Here is a 17783-nt window from a genome sequence, read left to right on the forward strand (position 1 = left end):
AAATTTCCATCCAATCGGTCAAACAGATGTTAGAAATGAAAAATGTTTACGCTTTCATATTATGTCTGTATTACTGATGGCAATGAAGTAAAGGCCTACGCAGATATATGCCACTTCCTATAACTTCCCTTATTGTTTTTACATTTAAAAAAATCAGTATAACACTATTCTTTATCAATAATTCAGCACTTATGAGCACCGTGAAAGACGTGCAACTCACTATTACATAGGTTCATATTCAGTGTGATTTGACTTGAAGGAAGCAAAATATGTCTTAATGAATTCATGTCTTGACAATATGCTTGCATAATTGAAGAGGTGATGCCGTCACCTCACAACTTTTCATTGACCTGTAATTTTCTCTTTATTGACACAGATTTAAAAAGAAAAAAAGATGATACCGCCCTTTGCACTAATTTGATTGTTTTACGTGGTCGCCAAAAAGGAAACATTAGATGCTTGTATACAAGCAACCAATCACGGGTAGACGATTTAAAAGTCCCCTTTGCCATCATTTTGCCCCCCCCCCCCATTTTTCTTTAAACCCCGGAAGTGGCACAAGAAAATAAAATGAAACCTTGAAGTGTGAGCGCGGTAAGGCCTTTGTCTTGGCGGTTGAAGACATTTTGTGTGTGTGTGTGTGTGTGGCAGCTGAAGAAAACCGGAAGTGCATGGTACCAGTAGTTGCCACCCAGAAGAGGCACCAAAAGCATAAAGTGTCCCCCCCCCCTCCACTTTCGAAAACGTGTATGGCGCCGGCCATGTAAAGGAATTAATAAGCAATGACGAAAGGCGTCTTGTTTTGTGAACATGTTCTTGATCCTGGTAGGGAGGTGATTCTGGTATTAAAAATGCGCGGTTCGTCCAAAGTGTACGTCATCAGGTAGCAATCCTATGGAAGGGCATTGCTGCCATCAAACACGAACTGCTTGACGTAATCATGTTACGTTTCAAGCTTGAGTCTGCTGTGGATTTTCTCCCGTGGAATTTATCGATGGTGCAACGGCGACTCTTTCGCCGTTACTCACAGGATCTGCCACAGAATCGTAGTTCGGAGGTGGCTGCGGAGGACTCGCCGATTGTGGATATGGGGTCGATTGCGGATAGCTTCCCGACTGCGGGTAGCCTCCTACCTGTGGATAACCTGCCGCTTGTGGATAACCTGCCACTTGTGGATAACCGACAAAATGCGGATTACCTGCTGCCGGTTGCGGATTGTTTGGTATCTGAGGATTAGTCGGGTTCAAGGTCACAGAGGGCGCTGCTGCAGTGGTGCCGTTGGGATACGTTGTGCCACTGACAGTAAATGCTGCTACTCCTGCATTAGGATGTCGTGATCTCTTCATCCTTCCGATTACCACCGCGACACAAGTGACCATGGAAGAGAAGACTACCAGCGAGCTAAGCACGATTCCTGTTATCACATACGTTGAGAGTCCGGATCCAGAGTATCCTAGAAAGAGAAAACAAAAGGCGCCAATGTTTATGACTTGAATCTAATCACTAAGTCTTGAAGGAAACATTCCATTCAGGGGAAAAAAAAAACCCATAAAGTAAATAACATAACATGATCTTAATAGTCCTGTTGGATCTCTCTTGGAAAGAGGTATGAATTTTTTGTATACAAAGAAATTCAAAAAAAAAAATTCGCCCTACATCAACGAAAAAAGTGTTGAAGTGGATTTATCTATTAATTTCACTATTTAGATTCATTTATGTCTTATCATCTTTTATTTCTTTTTAGATCTATTCCAGTTTCTTCGGTAGAAAATAAAATGTGGGGCTCAGGCTGGTCCACCGTATTTACAGGTTTCAGACCTTTAAAAGACCTACCGTAGGAGGTGTATTCGCAGCGAATCCCAACGTCGTCAGTGTGGTCGCAGCCAGTGCTACCAAAATTGACGTACAGGCAATTCTCCACTGAAGACTCGTACCCGTCACACGACAAGCTGCTAACGTGAATGGCGCCATCACCTGGTCCGAAGTACTCCAACGCAACATCGACCTCGTCGTAGCCCAGCTGATCGCAGACGACTTCGGCTTCGGTTGACGACCAGCTGTTGTCGCAGATCGTGCCCCACGAGTTATCATGGAAGATCTCGACCCGACCAGCCTGTGGCGATGGCCCGCCCACTAGGCGAACGTCGTATTCTTGAGCTGCAAAAGGTAGTCAGAAGAACATTTTGAGTTCTATTTTAGTGCGAACGTGCACTCATGTGTCCAAAATGTTAACTAACAGCTTTCTTGTGACGGCTGCTCAGAGGAAATATTACATAATCACATCAAAAGTGTTTAAGAGCGATTCCAGAGCATATACAAGTTATTTGTGACAGAGTAGAATTAGAACAGTAAAAGAGTTCATAAACTGGTTGTATGGATCCTGATGGCAAAAGTGACAAGTCTTAAGTTTTCGTGAAATATCTGCTCAGCCGGCATAAGTTTTGCCATTGCCCACGTATTTTGACCGCTATGACCGGAGGGTAGTAACGACCGCTCAGAGGTAGTACGCGTGTGACTGCGGCTCGCCGTAATCACGCTCAATGACATCACAAAATCATGCTTTTAGCAATGCGCAGTCATTTAGATACAAGCGCGCGCTCAAACATCTAAAGTATACCGTTAACAACTTCGTGTTCAGTACACGTATGTTTCAGGCAATTCTTCAGAGATCTTCATTTCAAAAGCAAGTTCGCCGCAAGTTCTTAATGTAGCTAACCGGTATTTACCCATACTTCAAATAAAGTATAACAATTGTATAAAGAATATAATGCACGGATTTAAGTTCGGAACGTTAGGAGAAAATCGATGGAGCGCACTTTTGCGTATGAAATGCCATGAAAGTACTAAATCAAACATGACAAAGATAATGGTGGTGATGATGATAATGATGATGATGGTGTTCATGATGATGATGGTGTACGCTGTACGCTACTGTGCTAGTAAACCTACTTTCCGAATACGGACAGGATGATTCATTTTGAGGAAATTCAAATTGTAAATTGTAAATTGTTGCAACATCAAGTACTGTTTCAAGCTGCCGAGTGAACAGTTTAAGAAGATCGACTTGAGAATAAAGGGAAGGGATAAGAGAGGCGGTCTTCATGTTCACGACAAACCACATCTCTACGTACCATACGAGCCACCGCTGCATTCGATCTCAGCTTCAAGTCCAATGGAACAGGTGCTGCCCCACCCACTGTGAGAACAATCTTCGATCCTGGATTCGTGTCCGGTGCATTCGACATCTGAGAGGTGGTTACGTCTCTGGTCCAGTCCAGAGAAGAACAAATAGGTGTACTTGACTCCATCAAAGCCGAGCTGACGACAGGCCACCATGGCGTCTTTCCTGGCCCAGCTCGAATCGTCGCAAATTGTCCCCCACTCACCTCCATGGTAGATCTCAACGCGACCCTCCTTTGGTGTCGAGCCACCTGCCAACCTGAGTTTGCCTTGAGAATCTAGGAAATATAAACAGGGGGAGGGAGTAATTGAAGAGAAGGGGAAAGAAGGAGAGATTAAAATATCAGTATCACATATCAATGAGTAAATGTGCAATAGTACATGTATATCATATATAGAAGAATTGAATACGAATAGATTTTATTGGTATAACAAATTGGTGCTGTCGTTGTTTTGTTCCACTGTTCCACGTCTTACAAGCTTGGCTTTTTAATGGAACACTGTTTTCCATCGTTATGATTATTTACTATTTTTGTTGCCATGACAAAGGGGGATTGTTTCTTATTTATGACATCATTCGCATATGCTTTGTATTGTCTCTGAAAAAAAAACGAATAAAAGACAAATCGACAACTTGTGCCGCTTTGAATCATGTTCTCTTTTTCTTCTTTGATGATGGAAATAAATAATCTATCGAATTGAATTGAATGTATTATTCTCTAAGTATGCACAATGTAATTAAATGGTCTGATGAAACTAAATAAGTGTATGTGTGTGCTGAAAGTATGGATGATCATAAAATGTATGAATGTGAAATGGATATCACTTTTCTGCGTTTCAATAGCCCAATGACAATTAGCGACTGCAAAAAGCATTGTAGTTGTTGTTGCTGTTCATTTTCCATCTGTGAAGATGGCTGGATAGCCCATATTCAGCTACACTAAGCTGGTCTTCCATGGGGTCCAGTTGGGGTCCAGCATAATCACGTGAACTCGATCCATTGAATATCGGTTGAACTTTCTTAGATGATTATGATATGAAGGGGTCGGTGCATTATAGTGTTAACCCACACTTTGGTGAAAAATTAGTTACATGCATTTACACCATCTTGAATCACTGCTCTATAATCCCTAAAAATGTCATCTTGAAATTTAAGCAATAAATGGGTTTTTAATGCAGGCATCTTTTTGCCCCGAAAATTAATCACATCTTATAGGCAGGAATATAATGCTAAGCCACACTTTTCAAGATGGCGACCTCCATGGTAGCAGACAGAAGGGTGTCATAAAAATATCTAAATCTGAATAGTGAGGAAACTTTTTCATCTACAAAAATAAGTGATTCTGATTCATAACATAACTTGTACTCTTCTGCCAGTTATGAAAATGGAGATGAGATAAACATTAATGAAATTTTAAGCATTTAATGAGTATTTTTTGTTAATTTTTGTACCGTTGGGGTTAGCACTATTTTCATGCTAATTCTACTGATCATGACATTTTTCGCCAGTTTTTTGTTTTTGTTGAACTTATCAGGAAAATACCACAATCACTGGTTTTAGGAGTATTTTAGCATTGTGCATTATGACCTATAAGAAAATTCATCAACATTCATGGTCTGTCCCTGCACCTTAAAGTTTCATTAGTGGGTTAGCACTTTATTCATGCTGACATTTCGCTTCAAAAGGAAAGCTTCCTCAAAATTAATCAGTCGTTAAATAACTGATGAAATATATTCAAAATATAAATCTTTATTTGTTATGTGTGGTTTTTTTTTTTTCATCGAAATGGCTTATTGTAATAAGTGTATTGTCTCTAAATTTATGATTTTTTTTTCCCGATGCAAGTGTGATCTGAAAACGTTCATATGGGTACAAAAAAAAAAATGTACGGATAGCTGGATGTTTGGACATGTGCCTTATCTGTTTGTAATTCTTACAGAGTTAGATCACTAGTAAAACAACATTTGAAATTGTCATTGATTAATTTGTAACTTCTTTTGAATAAAATGCAATTTTGCTATGCTTTCACAGCCATATTTAGGGGGATTAGCCATAGACAGTAGAAAATAGATGAAAACAAAATGCATTCTTAATATCGATTAATTTACCTCAAATTTTCAAAAAAAAAAATCCTGCCGCTGTCAATACAGTTGTGCTTCCCTGTAGTTTCTTACATAACCGAGACACGATACTTACATGTTTAACATCCTTTGAAAGGATGTTACATTTATGATATAACTGCAAACATTATTTTTCAAATCTAACGCTGACGTATAAAATTCATAGTTCCATGTTGTTGATACCTCTATACGGTTTCTCAATTTAAATCAATAATAGGTGAAAGCAATCAAAGCGGACTTTAAAGCATCAATGCTGATAGTATAGTGTTTTTTTAACGTAATTTAATTTTGTGAGTCAATAGCTCCCTTTTTTTCCACTACTGAATTTACCCTTTAAACTCGGTATTTATCATGCATTTTTATGAAGAAGTCTCCATGTTGGAAAGAAAATGTATTTGTTGTATTCTGTTACAAATTTCAGAGTTTTTTTTTTTTCACAGGCGATTGTATAAAAGATTAATTTACAAAAAAGAAAGTTTCCTTCAAATTGATTTGGAGATTTGTGATCGATAAAACTATTGAAAGCATATAGATTTTTCACTTTTTCGTGTATGTTTTTGTCACCGTAACAGCTTTGACATGAGAACATTTTTTTTCTTGTTCCTAAATGATCTTCATGATCCAAATGTAGTCTGAAAACGTGCATATAGGGTAATGATGTATTTGTATAAACACACCAACTTGGTATAATACGTAGACTATTTTGGTCTTATTCGGCACATTGTATTTCAGCATGTATGGTCTGTGCGAATATACGAAATCTATAAGTGTTCAGACTTCCAAAGAGATTTTTCCCAATTTTTAAAAATGTTCTTTTTATGGATTTTGGGCCATTAAGAGTTAGTCATTCATTTTGTATCAAGAACTTTCCTGCATAATTTCAAACAGCCTGCATTTACCAACGAACATGGGGGAGGAGGATTCATTGAGCATGTACAGTCATAATTCTCATGCAACACTATTTTTTGGTAAATTCGTTGTCATACAAAGAAGGATTTTAGAGTACATTGGTGATTTTGGTACCCTAAACAAGAAAACCAATCTAGCTAAACAAGGCCTTAATGTCTACTTTATTGTATTTTATTCCCTTTAACAAAAGACATGATAATCTCTGGAATAATGTTGATATGTACCATTTTACTTTATTTCCTCTGATCTATACTCTAAATTTAAAATGCATTATATGCATAATGCTGAAGAAGGGACTCTTTCCCTGCTTTTAAGTACACGGAAGATGTAAAATCCTCAATGAGATATAACCCCTTCCCCCCCCCCCAACAAATCATATTATTATTTTGTATGACACTGAATGCTTTGTCTTTTAAAACTTGAATTGTTGAAATTGTTTAATATCCACATTTCAAGATGTCTTTATGCGTATATGATTATGTGCGCGTGTGTGCGTCTGAAATATATGCAAAGTTTGTCTTCATAATTCAAAGAGATTATACAATACAGACAGTTAAAAATAATTATATCTTATTTCAATTTCACGTCACAAAGGAGGGAAACTCAAATATTACATTAATTTTCCATTTTTAGCGAAGAGATATTGATATTTTGTGAGTTTTCAAAAAATAAAGAGTATTTGTATACACGACGGATTTGGCTGCATTAAAGTGCTAAGCCACAAATTCAAAATGTGACTTCAAAAATCCTCTTGAATCCACCAAAATATCAGTGTAGTAAATTTCCCCAAGACACTATACAATCTTGAGTATATAAAGGTTCATATACGAAAAAATTGGCCTTCTCGAGTCACTGACCTGATTTATGGATTTTTTCAAACTTTCAAAAGCGATTATCTCAAAATGAACATTGTGTGGGTTAGCACTATAATGCACCGACCCCTTCATATAACAAGTGACTTCTTTTGTTTTCGGGAGCAGGCATACTGTTCTAACATCATGGACTGCTCAAACATGGATGTTACTGACCCTCTTTGTCTTAATTTCATTAGCTGGAACAATCTGTGTGTTCCCTCCCCGCCTATGATCAAGTGCACAAGTTGAGGATGCCGAGAGTCATGTGATTATTCGCTCACTATGTGCACGTCATAACTCGCATAGATATAACTCAAGTACAAGTGGATTAGCGATGCCTCCACTTCGGAATGCTGTCCATCAACAACAAAAAAAAAAATGCAACAGCGAAAATCACTCGTTTGTTAATAGGATGGAAAGGGTAATTTGCTTGTTAGTTTGTAACTGCCACTGAAATTTGCAACTGCGTTATTTTTGTCAATCTTAATTTGTCAATTTAAACACAGTAAACAGAAAATCTTTCTTTATGAGGGATCTTCACTTCTCAAGTGGTCTTCTATTGATGTTTAAACAGTAATGACTTGCTGACTATACTTTGATCGATCTGTTATCCTGACAGAAATATTTGTTCTAAGTTTGTCATTTCTATTGACCCCTTTGTTTAGAGCATTTTGACTAATTTGAAGGCAAAAGTTTTAATTACACAATGGACAGATAATTCTTGTTTTTTGCGAGTCTTTCCAAAAAAGGTGCTAAATCCATTTTCATCATATTAGACTTTTTAACAGACGGATTGTATTCGTATATATTCGTTGTTGCAAGTATTGTGAAAAAAAGGAGAAATCAGGGAATGATAAAGTAGTTCTGTCGAAAAAGGTGCTAAATCCATTTCTGTTTTGTTCCTAAAGGTGCAAGAGTAAGGCCAGTCTAGCTTGCCATAAGTTGTATCACTTGATTTCATATATTAAAAGCTGTGAATTACGTGATCCGAGTATCCTCTCGATCACCTTCTGTTTCTGTACGGATTCTTTGTTCTTCTTCTTCTTCTTTCTTTCTTTCTCCTCAAATGTTGTGCAGAGGTTAACTCAAAAAGTTCTTCGACTCTCAATTTCAAACTTACACCATATTAATGTATCATGTCCCAAAGACGACAGATCTAATGTATCATTGTGATTGGTCGACCGTGACGTCACTATGACGTCATTATCTAAAATTACATTTTCGGTCATATCTCAATAATGGAATGGAATTTCTCAATGAAATTTACTTCTCATACAGCTCAAATCAAGCTCTTATCACTCACATTTTCAAAATTAATCTCTACACCAAAAAGCGTACGCGTACGCTCCCTTTAAAATGTTGACATGCTCCAATCGAGCTCATTCTTTTTTTTGCACACGTTTCAGATCATTTGGAGCATTTTTTGAAAAATTGAAAAAATCGACGGACGCGTACGCGCGCGCGCATATAAGCCCTAAGAACGCGCAGCTCGTATGCAATAGAAATTCCCCGTGTTTTCACATGGATCGGATGTCTAAAATGCCAAGGAATAATTCTGCCAAGTTTCAAGTCAATCCGACTCAATATGACGTAATACGGGTCCGTCAAAGTTGAAATTCCGCGCGCGCGTCAATGGCGATATACAGTGCAAATATGCCAAAAAACCAAATTCGATTTTACTCGTCAGGATGGACGGTGACCCCCCATTTTCTTTACATATTCTGAAAGCTGGTGAGCTGTAGATATCATTTCATGGGTAGGCGATGCCTGCAAGTTGATTGAAAGGTTTCAAATTCTTCAATGGAATAAAAAAGGTAAATCTTCAAAGTGACGTCATTAAATTTCAACTTCACTCAAGCGTATCTCACTTATCCTTGACAGATTTTCACCCAGATTTCAGTATGTTGTAGTTTGTTAAATTTTCGTTCAAGTTTATGCCCTAAAAAAAAAGATTGGATGACGTCATCATCTCGTGAATATCAACTGAATGTAACCTTGACCAGTTTGCCAGTTATCTCTATGGGAGTGCATTTTTTCTGCAAATGAAAATTGACATGGCTGCTTTTATCGAGCACTAGCTCGCTTACCCTGTGGTAAAATTTTCCCAGATTTTAATATGTTTTAGCTGAGACTTTCGGCTATCGTTACCTAGCTCTTTATCATTTCATACGACGTCAGGATCACGTCGAAAAACTTTGTTGAAATTGGCACTTGGCTTCGATATAGCGTCATTTTGCTTAAAACACAGAGCCTACGGGGGATGAGATAGCTCAGTCGATAGCGCATTAGAATTTTAATCTAAAGGTCCTGTGTTCGAGGCTCGCCCCTGCCAATTCTTTTGCTTTTTTAAAAACCAATATTATCTTTGTCTTTCTTTAGTAAGTCTTATTCTCCCTTCCTAACTTTATCTTTTTCTGATCCTTTTATTCTTCTCCTTCAAATTCCTATACAATACCTTAAGTTATTCTTTATTTTTCTTTCTTTCTTCCATTTTCTGTGCAATAGATAAAGAACAACAAGTCCTATCAACCCATATTTTGCATATGTTTAGTTCATGTCACGAACATTATTTCACAAACCAACAACTACTTCCTCCGACACCATCTTGGGTAGGTAAATTAAGGTCAAAGGTCAAAACTGTTTAATCCTGTATCTCCGTGAATGCATGTCCAATCTTCCCCACATTTTGCACACGTCAGGACCACGTTGCAACGATCATTTCACAAAATAACACCTTTTTGCTCAGATGCCATCTTGGCTGTGTGAAGTGGTTCAAAGGTCAAATATACCTTATTCTTTATCCCCATGAGTGTGTATGGCATGACCGCCATATTCTACACACACATGGGCCTCGATAGATCAATCATTTTGTAAAATAACGACACTTTGGTCAGACGCCATTGTGGCTGTGCAAATGAGGTTCAAAGGTCAAATATTCTTTATTTTGTATCTTGCTTTAGTAAATGCTCAATCGGCGCCAGATTTTGTACATGGACCATGTTACCTGAATTATTTCATAAAACAACGACTTTTGACTCAGATGCCATCTTGGCCGTGCGAGGTAGGGTCAAGGTTCAAAACTACTTTGTCCTGTATCTTGCAAAATTACATGCCCTGTCACTCCCATATTTTGCACACAATAGCCCATGTCATATGGATCGTTTTATGAAATAATAACTTTCTAATCAGACGCCATCTCGGCTGTCTAGAGTCAAGGATCAAACAAATTTCGTCTTGTATTTTGGTAAATACATGGCATATTGCCCCACATTTTGTACAGATATAGACCATGTCAAGAGGATCATTTCATAAAATAATGGCTTTTTCCCCAGACGCCATCTTGTATGGCAAAATGGGGTTCATTTTGTTTCTTTGTTAACATAATATGCCCTTTCCATTTTAAATATGTAGGCATGACAGGTTTGATTCCCTTTTCTTCGATGAGAATCTCAGAAATCATTTACATATCGGATCACCTAATTTGTCAGTCTTGACAATTTCTCGAACCTAGTTTAATGTTTCATTTCTATGCAGTTAAATTTCACGGAGAAAGGGATGAACCAGTATAAGAGAATGTGTAAAGATAACAAAGTATCCCATACAGAAAAAAATGTGCATGGTTACAGAAACTAGTACTAAAACATCTTTTAAGTGTTGCACGTCATCATGCTTACTTTTTTTTTGTTCTAAAAGGTGCTATATCCTCCATAACACCAAAGTAAATTCTTTGCAAATTCTTTGCACGTAGATTTTCCCCGAGGCACATTTTTTTCTCTCACCATATTGAGGAAGTGCTACTATTGTTGGACATTGCATGAACACTTAGAAGCTTGTGAAATATAAGAATAAGGTTTTTATCCTTATCATCGAAAGTGGACTAGGTTTTCGTTTACACAAATCAGTGATTCTTATATTTTTTTTATAGATCTTCCCTATCAGTTGTTTCGAGGGCATTTTGTGTCCTTCCCTGGTTTTAGGACAATTACTCCCTACAAACAATTACTTTGACCTTTTAATATTCGTGATTATAACCCTAAACTTAGTCTTGAAAATAATCCAGATCCCAGTCCTAACCACAATCATCATTCTAAATTTATCACAAACCGGTAGCCCAGGTTATTGCTGTGCGTAGTACAAAGTACAAAGTAAGAATGATCACTTATATTTATGTGTGCTTACACAATAACATGAAGTAAAGTTTGTACTGCTCACCTATGCCATCACTGCAAACAACTCCAGCATCCTCATAGTGTCCGCATAGGTAGGAAGTTTCCAAATAGGAGCAGTCCTGAAGCATGTCCTCGGATCCCGAACATGAGAATGATGTTAGGATTGCCTGTGATGAGTTTCCTTCACCGAAGAAGGCGTGCGTTGTAGCTGTCAGGGCCTCTGGGAAACCGAGTTGTCGGCAGACTACGGCCGCATCCTGTAGGTCCCAGGTATCGTCACAGACCGTAGCCCACCGGGAGTTATGGTAAACCTCGACTCGCCCCTCATGACTTACATGTCCACCCACGAGACGAACATTACCCTCTAAAAAAGAAGACAGTGATTTGAAATGCGGTACAAAACGACCACTGCAATATACCTTCGTTTGTAGAGTCACGTTGGCATACTTTACTAGATAGTGTTTGATAACGTGATAACCATCAAGAGCGAACAGCCTGGTCAAGGGATTACAGTTTCTTTAAGTATAATTATCTTCGAAGATTGGTGTATTTTATGTGCAGAAAAAAATTATCTAAGCATGATGGGAGATATGAAGACAAATAGAAAAAAAAAGAGGATGTAGGTATTACGCAATTTGTGACAGACATCCTTGACAATCTTTTCTCGCGCCATGTTTTCACTGATAAACTTTCCTTTGCATGAATGATCCAATTCATTTTCTGCAGTTGATTACATGACATCAAAATGATGATTATTATCATGTGTACAGACATTAATCAGCCAATTTGTATCCATATAAATGATCATTCGGTGAAGTTTCTTGTAATGTGTTACGTTGAGAAAATAAATCCAACTGAATGCAATGACGTCAATATTCTCTAGATTGCATGGTATGGGGATATCTGAGTCTGTGCGAACTGACACGAGTGACACGAGGCTGCAAAAAATCCTGAGTTTTTTTCATATTTGTGAGACAGTACACCTTAGGGAATTGCACAAGCAGGTGAGGTGTCATGCTAAGACTGTTATGGTCATTTGATTGAAGCTGAATTTGACTATCTACAGGAGGAAATTTGTGAATCTTTTGACAAACTGATTGACCAAATGAGCACTGTGAAGAAAGACGATGAGAACGGAGGCCCAGCAACTCGGTCGCGGGGTGCACGGGGCAGCAGGAGCCAAACGTCCACGTCAAGTGAGAGAGCTGTGCCTGCTGGGCAGCCGACCGAAAGATTGTCAATGGGCAAGGACTCTGAGCTCGCGTCGACCATTGAGTCAAAATAAAGGATGACCTTTGTTCGGAAGAAGTGCTGAAGGCCTTAGTGAAAGCGGTGACAGACTCCATACTTGAACGTGTGACGCAACAAGTGTACGAGGCCATCAAAATGGACGCTCAGCATAATGACAGCAAAGTGAGAGAGCTAGAAAAGCAAGTGAGTCAACTCAGGAAAGACTTGTCAGACATTAACAGAAACATAGACGAACAGGAGCAGTACAGTCGCCGAAATTGTTTGAGGTTCCATGGCATAAAGGAGCATCAAGGAGAAAACACAGACACATTGGTGAGCGACATCGTCCGTGATCGTCTGGGCGTCAACCTCTCCCCCGCCGACATCGACCGCAGCCACAGAATCATGCCGAGATACAAAACACCAAGCGGAGCGGTGAAGGAGAAAAGCATCATCGTCAAATTTACCACGTACAACGCATGTCAAAAAGTGTACCAGGCGAGAACGAAGCTGAAGGGAACCTCGCGGCCAGAAAGAGCAAAGGCATAGCGTGGACCTGGTCCCAGGACGGAAAGATCTTCGGAGTGACAGCGAGAGAAAACAAGAAAGTCGTCATCCGATCACTGAGTGACATCGAGCGTCTTTGCTAGCCATATATCATTGTATAGGTATCATTTGACTATATATTTCTATGTCAATTCGTTTCCCATGTATTATTTGCAAATCATCTGTTAAAAACAACCAGAATGCTATATTATGCGTGCAGTGCACACAGTGGTGTCATGTAGGATGCGGTGTTCCATTTGAAATATTCCAAAGCAATAATGACTGGATTTGTGATATTTGTATCTATCGAGAATTACCCTTTTACAATGGTGATAGTGACTCTGTGAGAGACTATCAACCTGTCGACTACGGTAAATCACCCATTTTTAGTGAAGATATACAACCTAATATATTATTTTCTGAGATTAAAGGAAATGGTTTGAAACACGCCCATTTAAATATTAGAAGTGTAAGGGGGAAAATAGATCATTTAAGACATCATCTTTATGAAAACCCATTTGATTTATTCTGCATGTCCGAAACATGGTTAGACGAATCTATATCAAATTCTGAAATTGATGTAAACAATTACATATTTGAAAGGAGAGATCGGAACTCCAATGGAGGTGGTGTTGGATGTTATATTCGATCTAACATATCGTACACCAGACGATCTGATTTAGAGGCTGACACACTTGAGATTATGTGGCTTGAAGTGAAAATTACGAATAAGTCATGGTTTGTTGGTGTCATTTATCGTCCTCCGAACAGTGACATTGAGTTCTTCGATGAAATAGAAAGTAATTTGGAACAGGTAACTGATATTTCTCGGAATGTAGTTCTGCTCGGATATTTTAATTGTAATATGCTTACCGAGAACACGCTGTCAAGAAAGATGACCCGTCTTTGTTCTTCTTTTCAGCTGACACAATTAATCAAGTCCCCAACTAGAATCACAAAAAGTAGTCGAACATGTATTGACCTGATATTCATGCCCACAGAAATGAGTACTGTCAACTCAGGTGTAATGTCAAGCGATCATTCTTTGACATATGTACAGTTGAAAGCTCAGGTGCCCCGGAATGTACCGGAAATTCACACCTTTCGTTCATTCAAACGTTTCGATAGAGAAAAGTTTATCAATGAAGGATTTCGCATTGACTAGAGCGTGTTTTACGAAAGTAATGATGTTGAGTTTCTGTGGAAATTTTTCAAAGATGCTTTTGTCGGCATAATTATGTGATGATAATGCCCCTAGAATATCAGTTCGCAAAAAAAAAAAATAAAATGTGCACCGTGGATAGATCACGAATATATAGATCTTGCAAGAGAAAGAAACTTTTTGAAAAATAGATTTGATGCTACAGGTGACCCAAATGACTGGGAAGAATATCGAAGAAAACGCAACCTGTTGAACAAATTGAATAGAAAGCTCAAAAGGCGTTATTATTATGAACAGTTCAAGTTGTGTAGCGGAAACTCAAGCAAAACTGGGAAAGTTATGAAAAAGATAATTCCTAACGTGAAAACAAACAAGGTTGAACTGACAAAGGATGAAACAGATGTCTCCACTCCGGTTGATGTAGCTAACATAGTCAATGAATATTTTACTTCCTTATGTAAAGAGTCTGGACCCACTTCTTCTGTAAGCAGTTGTTCAAAATACACAGACACGCAATATCACCTTGATGATATTTCCGAAGATGATGTTATAAAAGCATTGAGAAATTTAAATGAGAATAAAGCCCCGGGACTTGATGATATTCACCCACGCCTACTTAAAGAAGGTGTAGTATTCATAAGCAAACCCCTGACGTATATTTTCAATATTTCACTCAGAACGGGCTGTACACCAAAGGAGTGCAAAAAGAGCAGGGTGACACCACTTTATAAAAGTGGAAACAAAAAGAATGTTGTTAATTACAGACCTATTTCAGTTCTCTCTAATGTAATGAAAATATTAGAAAAACTTATTTATGGTCACTTGTATACTTATTTTGAAAACAATAATCTGTTGAGTAACTGGCAGTCGGGATTTCGACCAATGCATTCCACACACACTGCGCTAATTGATCTGAATGATTATTTTCTGAGAAATATTGATGAGGGGTATCTGACCGGTGCAGTTTTTCTTGACCTTAAACGTGCTTTTGACTCGGTGAGTCATAGTATTTTGCTTGATAAACTGTCAAAGTATGGTTTTACAGAGAGTGCGCTCTCATGGTTCACCAGTTACTTTACCGAAAGGGAACAATGCGTATCTGTCAATGGGGTACTGTCGGATTTTAAGTCTGTTCAAACAGGTGTACCTCAGGGGTCACCCCTGGGCCCGATGTTGTTTTCCGTCTTCATCAACGACATATGTCAATTGCCTTTTGATTGTAATACCAAAGTATGTTTGTATGCCGACGACACAGCCGTGTTTGTCCGCTCGAAGAATGGCAATGTTATCTCAGAGCTACTTCAAACTGAAATGAGAAAAGTCTTTGAGTGGTTGGATAAAAATGCTCTTGCATTAAATACAAAGAAAACAAAAGTAATGCTAATAGGTTCCAAACGGAAAACAAAGGGCATTTCACTTTCAGTGAAGCATGGTAACGAACCCATTGAACAAGTGCTTGATTTTAAGTACCTTGGGGGTGATATTAGACAGTCATTTGAATTGGGCCAAGCACGTTGACTACACAGTGCAGAAAATTTCTAGGACGATCTGTTACCTCTCAAGGACAAAGAGTTATTTACCGGGTGACATACTTAAAATGTTATACTATAGCATGATTTTACCTCACTTCGATTACTGCAATGTTGTATGGGGAAGTGCAGCCAGTTGTTACATAACGAGGTTACAGAAGCTACAAAACAGATTCGCTCGATTAGTACTTAACGCAGATTTTTTGACCCCACATAAGCTAATGCTTCAGAGATTAGAATGGCAGTCAGTCACCCAGAGAATCCACTATCAATATTGTGTCCTTGTATATAAAGTCGTCAATGGACTGACCCCAACGTATTTGCAATCTTTAATAACAAAACGAAATCCTTTTTTCCAAACCAGATATGCAATTAGCTGTCCTCTCAATATCAAACTTCCCAGAACTGAATATTATAAAAAATCTTTTCATTGTCGTGGATCTAAAACTTGGAACAATTTACCTGATTTCATCCGAAAAGCCACCTCTGTTAACTCTTTCAAACGGCAATGTAAAATGCTTAGCTTAATTGATAGACTTTAGACATTTTGTGTGCATGGCGGCATGGGTGTGGTTGTGTGTAGGTATGTTTGCGTGTGGGTATGTACTGTATATGCGTGCGCGTATGTGTGCGTGAACGGGTTTGGGTGGGTGTCGGTGTACTGGTGTGGAGGTGAAAGTGTGTGTGTGTGTGTGTGTGTGTGTGTGCGTGAGTGTTGATGTGTGTGTTTGTGAGGTATTTTCTTATACCATTATTTTTTTTTTCTCTCCCGGATTTGATTGTATTTTATTTTCGTTCCATATTTGTTTCATTGGCTTGTGTACAATCCTTTTCTCTTGTACGCTCTATATGAACTTATATTTTTGTGTTTTATGTTCCCTCTTTGTTACCGTGTTTGTAACTTTGTGTTTTTTACTCAAATTGTACTTTGTCCGTGATGAAGGGCCCCTTGGCAGAGCAGTTCCGAGTGAGCTGAAAGGGCTACCCTGCTAAAATAAAACTGAATAAAAAAAAAAAAAAAATAAAACTGAATAAATAAATAAATTGCATTAAGCTGCGTTTACACTCAAATCCGGCACGGGTCACAGAACGGGGTTTTTGCTATGGTGCGCCAAAAGAAACCATGTCCGGTTCTGTTACAATATCACTTCCCCGTTATATTTTGTTACAAAATTAATCTTCTACTGTTGATTTTTTTGTTCTTGATTTTTACATAAGAAAAATATTTTGGATGATTTTGTATCGAATTACTGATTCTTTTTCTTAATAAAACCAGACATGGTTCATTTTGGCTCAGCATAGCAAAAACCTGACCCTTTGCCCGTACCGTTCTCGGTGTCGCTGCTATAGCTAAGCATGCAGCTCATGGCGCCATTATACACACAGAACATACGTACATGGAACGCCTCACCCTTTTACACACCTTGCTGTATTGCATGTGTATGCATGCTTACCATTATTCACGCGTCCATTTTGCTTGGACTCATGTTGTTTATCAAGGATATTTATTCCAATATTAACACAGGATTTCTAATATATATATATATATATATATATATATATATATATATATACATAACTTCTCCAGGTGTGTCTACCTAAAGACAAGTACAGTATCCCTCATCCGCCATGGCCGTCTATCTCTGTTTTTCATTTGTGTGCTTTCTATAGTAGGCCTACTCATAGCCATTTGGCATCTTTTATGGAACTAAAATACTTGCACGTGGATAATACCATGATCTATGATGAGAAATGAATTGAAATTTAAATGAATCGAACGCAAAAAAGACACTGTTTTGTTTATTTACAACCTTTGCTGTTCGATTCGATAGATCTAGTCGTTATTACCGGGTTAACCGATATGAAAGCATTACGCTCGTCACGACGCCATTATATTGAGTACTCACAGAAAATAGCAGCGTCGACATGACTGCCCTCTGTGTAGAAACCTCGTACTTACCGTAATAAGCAAGGACTGTTTCCAGTAAAGCGAAAACGGTGACAAATTTCCACATGATTTCAAAGTAGAAATGTTTTTGCTGGACTGCTGTCTGTCCCCTTTTCACTGGTGCTGAGACGTCAC

General features: G+C 38.3%; 1 protein-coding gene across 1 annotated transcript; it reads right to left on the minus strand.

Moving 5' to 3' along the window:
- Positions 1-950: 950 nt before the first annotated feature.
- On the minus strand, positions 951-17715 carry LOC140230733 (CD5 antigen-like). The gene is made up of 5 exons (XM_072310869.1): positions 17661-17715; positions 11277-11597; positions 3132-3458; positions 1834-2157; positions 951-1453 (listed from the first exon to the last, which is right to left on the minus strand). Exons 1-5 carry the CDS (start codon positions 17713-17715, stop codon positions 951-953), a joined length of 1530 nt encoding a protein of 509 aa, XP_072166970.1.
- Positions 17716-17783: the final 68 nt, after the last annotated feature.

This window comes from Diadema setosum, chromosome 7 (assembly GCF_964275005.1).
Source record: "Diadema setosum chromosome 7, eeDiaSeto1, whole genome shotgun sequence".
NCBI classification, from domain to species: domain Eukaryota; kingdom Metazoa; phylum Echinodermata; class Echinoidea; order Diadematoida; family Diadematidae; genus Diadema; species Diadema setosum.